The sequence below is a fragment of the Anser cygnoides genome, chromosome Z (genome assembly GCF_040182565.1).
Source record: "Anser cygnoides isolate HZ-2024a breed goose chromosome Z, Taihu_goose_T2T_genome, whole genome shotgun sequence".
Classification (NCBI taxonomy): Eukaryota; Metazoa; Chordata; class Aves; order Anseriformes; family Anatidae; genus Anser; species Anser cygnoides.
The window spans coordinates 38218650-38235624 of record NC_089912.1 but is presented as its reverse complement, the minus strand read 5'-3'; the positions used below and the strand labels follow the sequence as shown (position 1 = coordinate 38235624).

At 47.0% G+C, this 16975-nt stretch overlaps 1 protein-coding gene across 1 annotated transcript; it reads left to right on the top strand.

Annotated features, from left to right (window-relative positions):
* Positions 1-1219: 1219 nt before the first annotated feature.
* Positions 1220-2963, top strand: GADD45G (growth arrest and DNA damage inducible gamma). Its single transcript, XM_048046132.2, has 4 exons — positions 1220-1395; positions 1511-1612; positions 1709-1922; positions 2286-2963. Exons 1-4 carry the CDS (start codon positions 1343-1345, stop codon positions 2394-2396), a joined length of 480 nt encoding a protein of 159 aa, XP_047902089.1. The 5' UTR covers positions 1220-1342; the 3' UTR covers positions 2397-2963.
* Positions 2964-16975: the final 14012 nt, after the last annotated feature.

Sequence of the window (16975 nt, the reverse complement as noted above, 5' to 3'; positions counted from 1 at the left end):
GCGAGCAGTGGAGCATGATGTCCACTTAAGATGGAGTTTGCTCAGTAGACTACGAAGTCCGAGGAGCTGACTGTTTCAAAACCATAGAAAAAAGAGGGAAGGGACCAGGAGCAGGTACAGCTCCCTTCGTGCACCTCCCTGGCTGCTCTGGAGGCCCGGTGTTGACACCGTGGTTTGAAATAAGCTGGATCGGGTGTCTGGTCATGCTCCGTGGCCTTCAGCACCATCTGTGCTAGGAGACACGGGAATAATGGAGCGATCTGAAAACTGCGACGAGGGGAAGCCCTGACGCCAGGGTGCTGGGTTTTTAAGCAAAAAATGGAAGCCTACATGTGAAAAGATTGCTGTGGCCCCGACTCCAAGGTTTTTAAGCAAAAAAATGGAAGACTATGTGTGAAAGGATTGCTGTGTCAATATGCTTGCATACGTGAGTTTATTACTTCGGTGCTTACATACGTTAACCTACTACACATGCTATGAGTTGCTTTGGCCTACTAATTTCTATCCATTTTAAGCAACTTTAATTTCCACCGTGATGGGAAGCTCGGTGAAATCACAGCTATAACAGGCGTCTTTCAGAGCGCTGAGTCAGTGCTGGGTTTCCCATCTGTTTCACGGCGCACTGAGGCTGCAGCACATGGCCAGCCCTCCGGTGCTTGCAGCAGGTGTTCGGTCCGGTGGGCCCTGCCCAAGGCTGCTGGTTTCTGACCTGCCCTGCTGCGCTCCTCCCCGTGCACGTACCCGGAGAATACAGGGGGGAGACGCACTGAGTGTGTTTTTTTACGGAACGCGCTGCGTACGCTGCGCTCAGCGAGTGGGGACGGCTGCCGTCTCACCTCTGTGGGGGCCCGGGGATGGTTTTCTGAAAACTTGTGAGGTGTTTTTAGACGCAAAAGGGCCGTGAACGCACGCGGCGCTGAGGCACGCTCCGTGTGCCGGGTCCCCGCACGGCCGGGCCCTCACAGACCCTCCCCCCCCCCCGCCCCCCCCGCCGCGCGCGGGCTTTCCCCGCCCGGCGCGTGCCCCCGCCGCCCCTCCCCCTCCCCACGTGTCCTGCCGGCACGAGCCGCCCGCTCCCTCCCGCCCTCAGCCCGCGCGCGCCGATTAGCATGACAAAAGCCCCCTCCCCCTTCCCCGCCGCCGGCCAATGGGAGCGCGGCAACCGCCGCCAGCTGCCGGCGCCGCGGCCGCGCGGGCTATAAATAGGGGCGGGCGGCGGACGGGCGGCCCAGAGCCGCTCGGTTCGGCGGGCGGTGAGGAGCGGAGCGGGAGGCTCGGGGCCGGCTGGGAGCGATCGGCGCCGCCGCCGCCGCGGCTTGTCCTTGTCCGCCCGCTCGCTGCTATGACTCTGGAGGAGACCCACGGACAGGAGCCGGTGCCCGCGGGCAGCGACTGGTAGGTGGCGGCGCTGCTGGCGGTGGGGCGGCGGTTGGGCGGCCGTTGCGGCGGTTGGGCGGCGGTGAGGCCGTTGGCGCCGCGCTGACTGACCGTGCCCGTCTCCCCCCCGCAGGATGCAGGGCGCCGGCAAGGCCCTCCACGAGCTGCTGGTGTCGGCGCAGCGCCGCGGCTGCCTCACGGCCGGCGTCTACGAGTCGGCCAAGCTGATGAATGTGTAAGTAGGGCGGCGGGGGCCCGGCCGGGCCGGGCCGGGAGGGGTTGGCCGCAAGCACGGTCCGCAGAGCCTAACGCCGCGCCTCGCCTCTTGCAGCGACCCCGACAACGTGGCTTTCTGCGTGCTGGCGGCCGATGAGGAGGACGAGGGGGACATCGCCCTGCAGATTCACTTCACCCTCATCCAGGCCTTCTGCTGCGAGAACGACATCGACATCGTGCGGGTCAACGACGTGACCAAGCTGGCGGCTGTTGTGGGGGCCAGTGAGGAGGACGGGGAACCGCGGGACTTCCACTGCATCCTCATCACGGTGGGTATTCCTGGGTGGTGAGGGGCTGGGGGGGCTCTCTGCACTGCTGCTTTCGGCACCGGCCTCTGCATGGGGTGGCCACGTTGCTGCAGGTGGCTGGATCCCCTTCTGGGCAGAGAAAGGGGACTTGGCACATGTGCCCAAGAGCCAATCTGCTGAGTAGTAGTAGTAGGCTGCATTTCTCGTAACTGTGGATTTCCTCTGCCCACAAGGGTGACAGCTCTGCTTCCTGCTTTCCCCGTGCTGGGACAGAAGTTATCTGAAAATACCTCACTTACTAAGCTAATGCTTCTGTAAATAATGTCATGACTTCAGTTGGCAGGCAGTTCTCATGGTATGCAACTTTTTTTTTTCCTCTGGCAGAACCCGAATGAGGATGGCTGGAAGGACCCAGCTCTAGAGAAGCTGAAATTCTTCTGTGAAGAGAGCAGAAACGTCAATGAGTGGGTGCCAACCATCACCCTGCCCGAGTGATGGTGACCCAGTGCACTGGGGAAGCTGAAACCTTTGTTGCATTCTCAACGTGGTGTTGGTTCACCGAAGTGTGCAACAAGCTGCTGATTCCATGGATTAGCCTGGTCAAGAGACTGGATTAAGGTCACTCAGACTGGCATGCAGTGGGCTCTTACGGAGGAGAAAGAGGAAAAGAACAGCTTACCCCACCAGTGTGCCTCAGTAGCCTGCAGCTGCAGCGGAGAGGCTGACATACCATGGAACTGAAACAAGTATTGCAAGTTTCCTGGTCGAGAGGAGCTGTTTCAGAAGACAGAGAAAGTTGGGGGAAGTGGGCCAAAACTTTACAGAAGGACTGGACAGAGTACTGTGACTAGAACTGTTGGCACTGTCTATAAAACGTGGAGAGAAGGAAGTTCCAGTATTTGATGGACTATTAGAGACTAAAGGGGATATATAGAGACTTTTAAAGCAGACAGACTTCAACAGGCCTCTGGGCTGCTCTGCAGAACTGGTTTAATAATGCAATAATTTTTATTGAAATACTTGCTGCTATTGAAGCTTTCATAATAAATTTTTGACAATTAATTTCTGGGAGTGTCTTGCTTACTGGGTGGGGAAGCATGTCACTGAAATACCACTCATGTTTTGCTCATGGGCTGTAGTCAAAGGTATATACCACAGCAATGGGGCCATTGCTCAAACACTTTCTCTCCTGGGTCAGCTGAATGAAGAGCTATGCTTTCCAAGCTGATAATTCAACCTTTCACCCTCTGCAACAGCTGCTTATCGCAACAGCTTGCAAGACTAAGGAGCTGCATGCTTAATGAGCTCACTTATTGTAATAGGTGGTCTTTGTAGTCTACTGAAGGAACACAATACATGTTAGGAACATGGATTTTCTGGAATACAGACCTCCAGTAAATGGCATCATTACTTGCTAAATATGACTTACTCATTCAGAGCTGAGGTGTTCCCACTTGGCAGAAGCAGTTTAAACATGATGGGGGCTTGCAGAACTCCTTAGATGTCAAATACATCTTACACTTGCTTTGACTAGAATGACATAGTTAGACTGAAAACTAGCTAATAGAGAATAAACATCACATCTGCCACAAGCTGCCTTCTGATTGCCATATGCTCCAACAATAGAAGCTGTCACTCCAGAAGGCAATTTTGTGAAACTTAATTGCACGACAACTCCAAATTAAGTCCAAAACAATTTAAGGATGGTGTGGCCTTTTTCAGAGATCTTGTCATGAAAAATTAATACAGGGGACTGATTTTTCTCCATGTGAAAAGGGAAAGAAATATCATCCCATTTCTGTGCACAGTCCAAATCAGTGCCCCAGCGTCTGACATTAAAATGGCATAGTACTGATCCCTTCTCCTGAGAGCAAGAATGCTAAACTATTCACTTCCTCTGCAGGCACTAAAAATACTCAGTTATTAGAACTACATTTCCTCTGGCTGGGCTTGCAGAGATTGACAGTAGCACTTGCTGAAAAGTGGTAATTTCTACCCGGTGTATGTGAACAGTTGCAGTTTCTGGTAAGCTGCTTGCTCTTGGTTTCATTGTTCCTGATAGGGGAAGTTCCAATTCAATTCTAGCATTCCCGGAACATGCCCTGTGGTATACTAGGTATTTAGTGCCTGTCGGCCTTTGTTACTGTGCCATGAGGGACTGCGTGAAGCAACAGAATCAAGGGCTCAGGCTGAAGCTGAAACTCTGCGGCACTCAGACCTGCAACTGTTGCTTCTGGAAGTTAGGACTCAGGTGGCCTCATTTTCCAGGGCCGCTCATCAGCTGGTGCCCCTCTGCTCCTGCATTTTGAGAAAAGCCACACACAGGTGCTAAGAGGGTAAGTGGTTTCTGCAGCCGTGATAAGCGCTAACAGAAACTGCTTTTAAAGCAATTACCTCGATACAGAGAAAATACCAGGTCCAGATGCTTTAATTTATTATGTTTTGATTGTTTATTTTGTATTTTTTTTTGTTTTCCCTGAGCAAATGCAAAATTTCTTCATTTCCAGTGGTTTTACAGCTAAGAAACATATTTTTATTCTCTCTTTGGGGACTAATCAGTTCTCAGAGCCAGGAACAGATTAATGTGAACTGTCCTGAAATCAACTTTTACGTAAAGTAAAGGCAGCACTTCAAAGACTCAGGTCGTGTAAACAAAAGCCAGAGCAGATAAGATTGAAGGAAGTTCTCAAACACATATAACTGAGTACAGCAGGGAAAAAGTGTGGCGAACTTGTCTGAGGCTATAGGCACAGATAGCTGTTCCCGGTACGAAGCTTAGCTGTCCAGCTTTTATGGAAGAAACGCATTAGACGGAAAACAATGAAATTAATGAAGCAATACCGAAGTACCATTGTGAGGGTGTTGCCTCTAGTGCAGCAGAGGATGGATGGCTGACCTTTGCCTCTCCAATAGTCCTCTGAAGCTGCGAACCGTGCCTTATGTGCGGCACAAAGTTCTTCCTATTTCAATGACCCTCCTGAAATCCCTCCTGGCTCCGTGCAGATACAGTGCAGCAGGAACAGCATGAAGCCCAGGTTAGCCTGGAAATGCTATTAATACGGCATTACAACCAAAAGCAGCTGTGACTTGCAAGTTATGTACTGCTGCAAATATCTCTAACGATCAACGCTACTTAATGTAGCAAAAATTCAGCAGCTGGCATCAAGTAAGCTTCATCTTTATGTGCCCAGATACATAACTGTGCGACGAGCAGCTACACAGTTGTTGGAGACAGACAGACAGAGGGGACTTGGGCACTGCTGGAGGTGGCGGGGCCGGCTGCCTGGGAGGTGCTGGTGGGCTCACCAGGTGGCCAGGGGGCTTCGTCAGGCATGCAGGGGAGGGGACAGCAGGTCGTCAAAACCGTGTATTTGAATACTGTAATCACAGGCATTTGTGTTGTGCTGTCTGCACTTCTGGGACTAAACTTTTTTTTTTTTTTTTTTAACATAGTAATTTATGAAGTTTCGTTTAAAATTTCTTGAGCAATGGGTCTAGTTTCTTTGCCTGGGTATCTGTTTCACCATCAAATAGCACTGACTGACAGGAATTTCCCCTCGCATGCTCTCTGTTTCCTTCTCTTAATTCTGTTTTCTTCCTGTTACAATTAAGTGCATCACTGTGCTTTTCTCTCTCTTGCGGTTATGGTGGTGATCGTCTCTTCAGATGCCCAGTTCTTTTCCTGCCTGCTATATTGAGTTAACTGCCTTATCATCTTATCAGGGCTTATACAAACAATACTTTCTCTTTGCTGTCGAGTGGAAAATACAAAATGTGGGTAGTAAAAAGTGTACTAGAAAGAGGCAGGCAAAATGCTGCAGGGAATATTGTTTGCATAAAGTCTGCAAGTACTAGAAAAAGAAATGTTTTCAGCAGGGGATGCTCGGGGGAGGAGAGGCGACATGCCCTGCTGCAGGCCTGGAGTTCTGCAGACTCGTGGAGTTTTAATTGTGAGGGGAAGCTGTTAAAATTAACATATGTTCTGCAAGGAGCTAGTCCTTGCAAGAGCTCTAATGACAGAAGCGTGCCGCAGCACCACAGTCAGGCATGTAAAGGAGACTGGTTCATGTCAACACATCTTTTAGCTCCAGCTCTCAGATCCCCTGTCATCAGGAGGAAAGAGCAGTGCGTGCCCAGGTTACGCTGTGTCAAGCACAGAGAAAATATTTTACCAGTGGAAGCAAACACCGTCACACGTGTGGTCAGGAGAGAAGTGCGGGGACGGATGTGTGAATATTGCAGCCCTTGTAGGGGCACACGTGGCGGTCAGCTGTGCTCGTGCCTGCAAGATCTCAGTTTGTTGTAAAGCAGCCCTGGCAAAACCCATGTTCGGTGGGGAGAGGGAGCCATGCAGGGTACGCCAAGCCACAGCCACGTTTTCCACAGGCTTTTGTGAAAACAGCTTTTGGTTCCTGCTCATTTCTTATCCATTTCATCATGGCAGGTGCGATTTGCTCACTTTGTGAAGTCTGGACATGCAGACATCTTGGAAAAGCTGAGTTAGTACTTTTTGTGTAATTATTTCATGCTACATGAGTGAATGTGCTGCTTATTCTTCATTGTCCTGCCATAAGGTGTCCTTTTGTACACACAACGTGCAAAGTTATCAACGTATTGATAACTTTAATAGTATAATCACGTCTTAAGCTTGTTACAGTGATTGTAAGATCTCCTATCTCCCACTGCACTGGCACGTGTTTATTTAGTCATGCTTATTTTCTGATTTTTTTTTTTTTTTGGTGCATGTAAAGTGCACAAAATTATTTTTCTTCTCTGTGTCCAGTCCTCTTTGTAGACCTGGTCTTATTTTTAAATCATTACTTTGAATTTTTAGTGTGAGCACACACTGCTGATTCAAAACTAGTTCGTACACTGTTTTTGTTTGTTTGTTTGTTTGTTTTTGTTTCTGCATTAGGGAGATAGCTATAGAGGAAAAGCAAGACGTTTACTGAGATTTAATATTTCCTGCATGCAATAGATGATGAGAAAAAAACAAAAACCAAAAAACATTATTTTTTCCAAGAAGAGTTGGTCTGACTCCCTGTAGGAAGTCCCACGTGTTATAGTCTATTGCAGAAGGTTGTGATAATATTTAACAAAGAAAACCCAAGATGAATTCCAATACCAGAAGCAGTTTTTACTTTCCTGCCACACTGTGAAGGTAAGGTTTGATTCCTACTCTCTGTTTCAGAGTGCCCAAGCTGTAGTGGCCTAGATTTCACAGGTGATCACCTTCTTACTGATGTCAATAGGAAGCAATGGTGCTTAGCAATTTCTCCTTAAATTCATAAACAAGTGATTAAGGCTGAAAAATTCAGATTTGGCCTCCAAACGGAAGGCACCTAAACGAGATACCTACTAGGCACATTCAGATGCTTACATCCTCAGCTAGGGGCCCACAGCTAAAGCCCTCCAACTAACCAGGTAATTCAGGTATATAGCCATAGACTCACACACCAGTCTTTGGGTTTTATTCTTCAGCTAGAGCATGTGTACCATAAGCATAACAGCATTAGTTCTTTGCTTTGGGCTGGAAGAGTAACTGAAATTAATCTGTGGGCCATCGACTGCTAGCCTGCTTTGGTTCACATGGCAGAACAGACTTGGAGCATGCAAACGGGATTTCTTTTAGAAGAAACCAAGCCAGATGATGTACTCCAAGGGACCACCTAATGTTTTTCAGCTGCTGTTGAGCATTCAGTTCTTAGGACCACACTTGAAATACACACAGCACAATTATTTGCTGATTAAGAATAAATCGGCAAGTCTTGGCAATAAAAGAAGAGAAATACGTTGGCCTACTTTTCACAGAAGAGATTTCAGTGTAATATACATACCAATTTGTTTCAAACAATTGCATACTCTTGAATTAACAGGGTTAAAAATCTGCTTTGGCAGCAGCTTGCCAAACGTAATTGTTTCTGAGGCAAGAACAATGAATGGGACTATTTCTAGAAGTGGTTGCCAGTACTTTTTTTTTTTATTTATTATTATTTTTTATTTAATAGACCAGCACTGCCCAACTGGCAGCACTGGGACAGCTTTGCCTGGCGCGTTGCCTTTGTGCCTGAGGAGCAGGTGTCCCCTCGGGCCACGCGTGGCCATCCTCCCCCACCGCTCCGTGGGGGCAGCTGGGACCACCCCAGCCAAAAGAGGGGCTGTCCCCACAGTGCAACCTGTCCCCTGCAGCTGCCACTCATAACGCAGCTGGATTGTCTTTGTAGATGTAAGTATGCAATACGTGCAGATGGTTTCCAGATGACATAAGGATGAGTAGGATCATATCCTGACAGAAAATATTACAGCAAGATCTGAATCACTGGGCTGAATTGTTACAATTTCACAAATCGTCTTTTTAATGCAGATAAGAACAAGGTGATGCGTCTTCTTGCATAGCAGGAGGTGATAGCTACCAAATGGGAGACAATGTAATCTTACTTCAGTGCCAATGCCCCTAATACCTCTTGCTGTTGTATAACTCTTCTGCGCTTCAGATGTGCCTGTGCTAAAAGCAAACTCCTTGTTGCAGGGTGTTTTTTCTACACTTAAGAGTTAATGCATTGAAAAGGAACAAACAAAAACCAAAACAAAACAGGCATGCTGTCATTATGGGTGGTTTCATGCTGCAGAAGGCATGTTTATGGAAAACGAGCAATAAGTGCAAGCTAGTTGGGTGTAGTTAAAAATAGGAAGAAGGCAAAGCTTTACACATTTTACAGTGGGTTGGCTGTACCCTTCATTAATATAGATGTTCTCTGTCTTTCATGCTGCTCTGTTCCTGTAGTGCTACAGAAAGCCCTTCAAATGAACTGCTGAAGAAGAAGTCAGTGGCAGGCACTGTGTGGCTTGCACCGAGCGGTTGTGTTCCTGGGACGCTGCCCGACCCGGAGCGCTGCAGAGGGACAACAGATGGGCTGTACACGGCCCGTGCTGCCTGCGCCGAGAGCTGCTCACCCCTGCAGACGCTGTACTTATTTTCAGGTGCTCAAAACCAGGTGCCTGACTGTGCTTCTGGGCCATGAGCAACAGGAGCGTGCTGTCTGCCCATTAAATGTGATAATAAAAATGTTTTGCAAGTCTCTCAAAACACCTGGCTAACAAGTATAAGCTAAAGCAAAGGTAGATGGCATGTCTTTGTGGAAAGAAGCATCTTCCAATACAGAATCTGCTGTCTTGATTTAAATACATCTTAAAAAGTGCTGCTGCTTGCTTGTTTTTAATAATTCATACCTATTTCCAGAAGAGACAGAATGCATGCACCTAAATGCAACATACATACCCCCACATAGCATACAAGAGCGTCACACCCATGAACATCCACGATAGATGGTTGCACACATACACAGGAAGGAGATGCAGAATGGTTCAAATCTTACACATAGATGTAATTATATTTTATCACCGTGTGTTCTGCTCTGTCTTTTGTCATAACATAAATTACCCTTGGACAGCTGCTGCAGAATGGAATTCCTTGGCTTAGCATTTTCTACAAGCTAGTATTTTTTACAGAAAAACAAAGACGAAAACAAAAACAAAACCTTGATATTTTGCTGTGAATGTCTGGCTGCATTACACATTTTCCCTTGGGCAGGTCACTTCATGGCAAAATGACAGCAACTCTTGGAAAACCATGCAATTGGTTACTGAACTCACCTCTACCTCTTCCATGGGGTCTGGACTGCATTTTCAAAGAGACCTTTATCTCATGCTACACTTCTCAATAATTGTTAATTCACTGGTGTCTAGGGCTCGTGGTTTTCCATCTGAGGTGCAGGAGCTGACAAGGTAGCAGAGAATTAATTCAAGCAGGAAGGGAGTGAGAGTTGTGTAAGAGCTTGCCTTGCAAAGCAGCTGCGGACAACGCAGCATGGTGCTTCTTAAAAGCTGTGGTATAAGACAGTTTTGACATCCTAATTATTCCATATCTGAACAATCAGAAATACATGCAGCTTTGTGCCTGGCTTGCCAGAAGAGCTAAGTGGTGCTTTACCTCACCCAGCTGTGGAAGCAGCAGAAAATGCTCTTGAGGAAGCAAAGCCAGAGAGTTGTGGCAGGGTGGAAGGAGTCAGGCATGGAAATGGTCGTCTGATTTTGCTGGCAGGACAAGGTGTCCTACACCCACAATTGCAACACTGAGCCCCTTACAAGGAGCTCCACGTTGGAATTTTGAACCAGCTGGATAACGGCTGCCCAAACTTGCCATAGGACCAGAGCTCTTGAAAATAGCTAAGCCCTGCAAGATCTGTAAAAATTGTTGACTGGATAGATCAGAGCAGGTCGGTGCCCTGACTGGTGCTAAGCCTGCAGTGTGTGCTCGTAACATATTAGAGGCTCCAAGAAACCCTCTCTGGAGAAAGGGTTTCCAAATGCTTCAGCTGTGGAAACAGCATCAGGCAGCATGCATAATCAGCTGTAAGATACACGTGCAGAGGAAACCAGGCCCCAGAGCTCACAGACGCTGTAGCAGCCCCGCTGCAGCAGGTGAGCTCAAGGTGATTGCCCGCGTGGAGCTGAGCCTGACACCATGCTTTATTGACGAGGTAAACATTTGTCTGGCCTCATTGTACCTCCACCTGCATTGCTAATAACTTACTGCGGTGTGTCGTTTGGAGCAAATTGCAGAGAATTAATTATGACAATAATCCCATGCAGGCCGGGCCCAGGAGGACCCTGCGGAGAAGGTGCTGGAGCAGGCTCTGCTCCCAGGAGCGCTGACGTTACCTCCCAAACCTCAGCTGGTTAGGGGCATTTTGCAAGAACTGGTTCCCCACCTTCCAAACCTGCATTTCTCCCCCTGAGGCCCACATCCTGTATTGCTGCCTCTGCAGTGCCCTCAGATGCTGCTTCCCTGCGCAGGACCAGGACAGGCTGGGCTCTCTGGGCACCTCTCCATGTGGCCTGGTGACCCCCTCTAGGTCTCTGCAGGGAGGGAGTCAGTGCCTTCTTGCAAAAAAAAAAGCAGAACAAGGCTGCAAATGTGTCACCAACCGTTGCTGCAGGGGTGGCTGCAGGGGTATTCCTGCCCCAGGACTGCCCGACCCTGCTCTCCTGCCCCGGGGAAGGGCTCTCCTCCCTGCCCTGCCCCAGCCTCACCAAACTCCCACTGCCCAGCTGGTGTGCCTAAACATATCTGACCACCAACCTGCTGAAAGCAGAACGTGGATGGATAACCAACAACTGCCTGAAGCCCTAGGGAAAACCAGCAGGCTAGGGAAAAATATAAGAAGCTGCTTTTTTTTTTTTTTTTTTTTTTTGCCACAAGCTGAAGATAAAAAATTCTTTCTCTGGTAAGTGCAGAAGAAAGCAGCCACCTGATCCAGCTTTTGCAGTAACATTTTAATCTGGCATGGGCATATTGTTTACTGAAATGAAAAACTGAATATAGCCTGCAATTGAGGTTACCAAATACACTTATACAAATGACGGGAAAGCTTTTCAGAGCAACGCACATCAGCTGGTAGGGCTGCTACTAGAAACTAAGGTTTCTTTGTTTCTTAGCAGCAGATGATTTCCTCTCCTAGGGCAATTATGTGGCCTAATTGCCTGTAATAATCATCCCTGTTAAAAGTGTGTTGATGCCAGCCCTTCTTGTTTTTGAGGAGTGTCTCCTTACAAACTTTCTGATTCCAAGTACCAGAGATGGGCTTCACAATTCTGGAAAACAAGGATCACATCTGATAACCTGAATCCCTTCATTTACACTGTTCTTGGTGCATGAGCTTCTATTAAAAAAATATAAAAAATAAATTAAAAAATGAAAAAAAGAGATAATATTATTAAGCGTGACCTTTCCTTAAAAGATTCATTGCCTTTTTTTTTTTTTTTAACCATCCTTTGCATTTATTCTGTCTCTAAGGTAACAGTTAGATACACCAATTCTAGACTCTGCTGTGCTGCGTTGAAACAATATTGAAATGTAAGTTGGAAAAGTCACAAAAAATGTCACAGGGTGTATTATATGTTGTCAGGATGGATTAGTTAATAAAATACATCTTTGCTACTACTGACTTTCATGGTTTCATTGAGACATTATCTGTGTCTTCCTCCCAGTGCATTGTTGTAGCGATGCATAATCATTGAAAAATGTGTTTTGCAGCATTCACATATGTGAACAGTAAGGAACATCCTTTGATTTTTTTTTTTTTTTGTGAAATTCAGCAAAATATATAACCATACGTGATCAGAACAAAGGTCCATCCAGACTAGTACCTTGTTTCTTACAGCTGACAAGAGCAGGTGTCTAGAGAAGAGTCTCAGAAAACGGCAAACATCTAGGGATCCTTTCTGTAGCTGATATTCCTAAGAAACTTGCGGCCCTGGGACTTTCTGTGCCTAAAACTGTGTCACCAATATATATTTTCCAGGTACAGTGCTTAGAGGCCAAAAGCTTGAAGTTCAGATGCTGGTAGTAGCTACGTGACACGTGCACAAGCAGGTCAAAAAGGTCCCTGAGGAAGGTCTGAACCCCCAGAAACAGAGAAAAAGAGAGTTCCCGGTACAGGTGAAATGTATAAAAATATCAAAGAAGGGCTTTATTCAGCTCATCACAGACAGAAGAAGATAACTTACGGTATGATTCAGCAGGACAAACTCCTTGTGAGCAGCTGTATACCATAACCAGGATGTGTGTGAGTTCAAAAAAGAGGTGTAAATTCTTCACAATTTGGTAATTTGAACAAAAATAGTTGTTGGATCTTGAGGGGTCAGCTTTTCCTTCCATTCCTGAGAAAGTGCTCCCCTTTAGGTCTAGGAGGGTGACATGCCTAGCCAGCTGCTTTCCAGCACGGTCTGATTCCATCAGCTGGGGGCCTGTTCTAATCTGTGCTGGATGAGCAGCCCCTGGGATGCAGACTTCACATTGCCAAAAAGTCGCATTATCATTGGTGGCCAACCAGGCTGGCTCTCGGCCTGCTTCTCTGAGTGACGAGTCTCGACAAGGCTGCGTCCAGACAAGGATTTTGGACGATGGTAGTAACAGGAGAGAGGTCAGGAGAGGCTTTAAAGACAATGACTGTGTCTTGTTTCCTGTCCAGCTGAGGAAAGATGTGGGAGGGCAGCCATTACTCTGTGCCTGAAACCAAAATTGGGGGTTACTGGCAGCAAAGTACCATCTCTATTGGTTCCCAAACAATGCTGCCAACTGCAAGTATTTGGCTAAGACAATACAATTTTCACAACCCAAGTGCTGGCTAGGAAGCAGAGAGTCCTCTGTATTCATGAGTCCCGTGCTGGGGACCAAACAGCCACCAGAAGCTGATCAGACCTGAAGGATTTCTACTTCCCACCCAAATCATGCAAGAGACGCAAGGTTATTTTGGGCCATATCACTTTACATGCATGGGAACACCAGTCATATTAGTCATCGCTATGTGGCTTGAAGAGAGCTGTAGATGAGACTGCACAAAAGTTAACTCTACATTAAGCTTTTCTGTGAGGAGTTTAAGTTTATTGCAGTCACAAATTCTCCCAGATAGAAACAGCCTTGCACTTTCTGCAGCAGGATTTCATTGCTTGACCATTATTTTTCAAGCAGAACAGATCTGGATGTTGAAACCACTGATTTCTGCATCCCCCGAGAGAAGCAGAAAACTGAGCACTGGTGAGAAGAAACTTCTCTCTGCATGTGGTGCTGCTAATTATCGGGAACATGCAATGACATTGGAGAAACATTAAATTTTGCAGAAGCTGAAGGTGCCCTGGGGCCTCAGTCTATGGAAATTTTTATATAGCAGGGTATAGTTACAGAGCAAAAAAGTAAAGGAAAAAGCAGCTATAGAAAGCAGGTTTGCAAACTGTTGCTCTTATGTAATTTCCAGAGAAAGTGTGCAGCTGCTGAAAAAGGAGTGATGCTGTACTCAGCCTCAATAGGAAGCTGTAAATGCTGGGCTCAACTGTCTTGGTTTCATCTCTGTCCATTTCAATGGAATTAGAGGAGTGCTAAATTTGGCATTTTGCGACTGCCTTCCTGGGATGGCTGCACAGATGCCTCGGAGTCCTGAGAGGTTTATCTCATCCCTGACTTTCCCTGCTATTTGTATGATAATCGGAACTACAACCTCCAGACTGCTTTATGAGCATCATGCCAGCACTACCAATGTCACTGAAGGGTCTGAAGCACTTGGTATATACTGAAGTGCTTATATATGCACATATATATTCATATATATGAATACCCTTTTGCAAGGTGTATGCACGGTGTAGCCAAGACACCCTGTTTGTTGGGTAGGAGCAGAACAAAACTTACAGGGTGTTACCTTATGGTTTGGCTGCCTTCGTCTGTGCCTAGCTGCTGCTCCTCCTGGAAACTGCCTCTGTGTTTACTTTTGCTGTGTACTTCTAATTAGAAACAACACCTAGCTCTTAGTAGTGAGATATTAAACTCCCCTATGGAAACATTTAGTGCAGCTCACTTCAAAAAACAAAACAGAACAAAACAAAACAAAACAAAAACAAAAAATCACCATCCTTAACATCTGCTAATTTTTGTACAAAAAGTATGAAACAGAAAACGGGGAAGCAGGTTTCTGATTCTGCAGCTGGAGCTGCACTGAGCCCTTTGCAGGCAGGGGAATGCTGCTGTGCCACGATGTGTGGTCTGCCCTTTCTACCTGAGTGAGGACGGCACTGTCTGCTCTTGTAAAGTTTTGAGCCTCTGTGGGGAACTGAAACCTAGCATGGCAGCAGCACTGGGCACGCTACATTCCTGCACAGTTGCCTCAGCCCCTGCCCTCTCTGTCTCCTCGGCAAGGATGATTAGCCAACAAGTGTATCTATCTTGTAAGCATGCGGGTTGTCGCTCCAGCTATGCACGCTCACCCACACATGGAGTCAAGCAGGCTGGAAAAGACAAAGGCATTTTTTGCTGGCATGAGAGTCACGAAGCCAAAATTAAAAAGGAAGCAGTGAAGAGACATGAAACTGAAATGCAGCCATTGTGTATGTTATTGTAATTCACAATTTTCTACAAAGATCTTGCAGGCTTTTTTCTAAATATGGCCCCTGCAAGATTCCCTACTACTAAAACAACCTCTGAGTTTGGAAAGTTATTTGTCTAGAAACATAAGGACCGCTTACTCTTCGCAAAAGAAAATCAAGGCAGGTTTGCAATGGAAGCTTTAGTGTTTAATTTCCTTGTTTTCAATCACTGCCAGTGCAGCAAAGAATATTTTTATTTTCCCCAATTTCTTATCACAATGACACTCCAGGTGTCATTTTCTTAGAAGTACCTGAATTGCACTTGTGCCAGGTCCTTCACTGCCTTGAAGATCTACATGGTGCTTATGCACATAGGTTGTTTAGACAGTGTTGGTCACTATGACATTGGTCCGTGGATGTTTGCAGGTGGAATGCCTAAAACTGCAGATAGGTTTCTCTGGTTCCCGTTCTAAGGCCTTGGTTGGACTCGTTCATGTTTTTGCATTTGGAGAAAACTCCTCTGCAGTTCTCCAGATTCCATGTTTGCCTCAAGCTGAACTTTCTGGCAATGCCGAATCTTGAAAAGCTCTGCCATTTCAGGTGCAAAGCTAGGGGAAAATGTGTTGTTAAACTTCTCAGGAATATTTACCAGCGAGTCTCTGGATCTGCCCTTGCAGACGGGCAGCAGGGTGGCCTTTGCCAGACATCTGCCTGCCTCTCTGGAAAGCTGCTCCACTTTGCCAAGTGACCAGCTTTTCTAGTTAACTTATCCGGATCTCCACAGGGCTGGAAAGGTGCCCAGTATGCCAGGCCTGGGAGGATTTTCCTTGCCAGGAATGTGTCTGGTTTCCAGCATGGTAGTGGCAGGGCAGGGAGGGCAGGTGAGAGGGCAGACACCCAGACTGCCTGGCCTCCTCCGGCAGCCTGGGGTACCTGATGCTGGGTAGTAGAAGGGGCTGCTGAAGAGGGAAACCTGAAGATTAGGGAAATGCAGGATGATTTCCACCTTATAGACCGAATGACTACATATAGAGTCCTTCCTAGGCACCTGTCACTGGTAGCTACTGTAGGAAAGTGAAACAAGCTATGTTGTGAGGTATGGAGGATAACCATATTTATTCCCTGGTGCATAGTCCCAATGCCATTCTCATTCCTATGTACAACAACTGATCTGGGGGCTTAGTGAAGGGAAATAGCTCCAGAAATGCGGAGTGTAGGGTTTTTAATTCCCTTCAGTGAAGCAGATTGTTCATACTTATCCCAAAAGCTGAAATAACAACTAGAGTTCATTTATTTTCACATTTCTGTGTTTTAGAGTAAGCTGAATCTTAGCATCATTTTCAGGCATGAGGAATAATATGTGTGTCAGTAAGATATAGGGACAAAATTAAATGAAATGTGACATTGGGACTGTATGTAGAAGAACATCTATCCCACAATGGATGCATAGCTATGAATACCATGTGAAAATGCAATGGCTTTATGTATATGCGTGGCTCTTTGGGTCTCGGGATATGCTTTGTGTATTCAAGACCATGTAAGGATTCCTGGCAGTATGAGAGAGCATCAGCCTTCCATGTATTCCTTTGCTTCCCTGGCAATGCTGTGCAATTGTGGCAGCTGGAACCTCATGATGTTCAACAAGGCCAAGTGCAAGGCCCTGCATCTGGGCCAGGGCAATCCCAAGCACAAACACAGGCTGGGTGGGAAATGGATTGGGAGCAGCCCTGAGGAGAAGGCCCTGGGGGTGCTGGTTGATGAGAAGTTTAAGACGGGGTGGCAACGTGTGCTTGCAGCCCAGAAAGCCACCTGTATCCTGTCTGCATCAAAAGCAGTGTGGCCAGCAGGGTGAGGGAGGTGATTCTCCTCCTGTGCTCTGCTCATGTGAGACCCCACCTGGAGAAGAGCATTTGGCTCTGGGGCCCCCAGCACAAGAAGGACATGGACCTATTACAGAGAGTCCAGAGATTGCCACAAAGTTCAAAGCACCTCTCCTGTGAAGACAAGCTGAGGGAGCTGGGGTTGTTCAGCCTGGAGAAGAGAAGGCTCTCGGGGGAGTGGCCTTCCAGTACCTAAAAGGGGCCTACAGGAAAGCTGTGGAGGGACTCTTTGTCAGGGGGTGTGGTGATAGGAAAAAGGACAATGGTTTAAACCAAAAG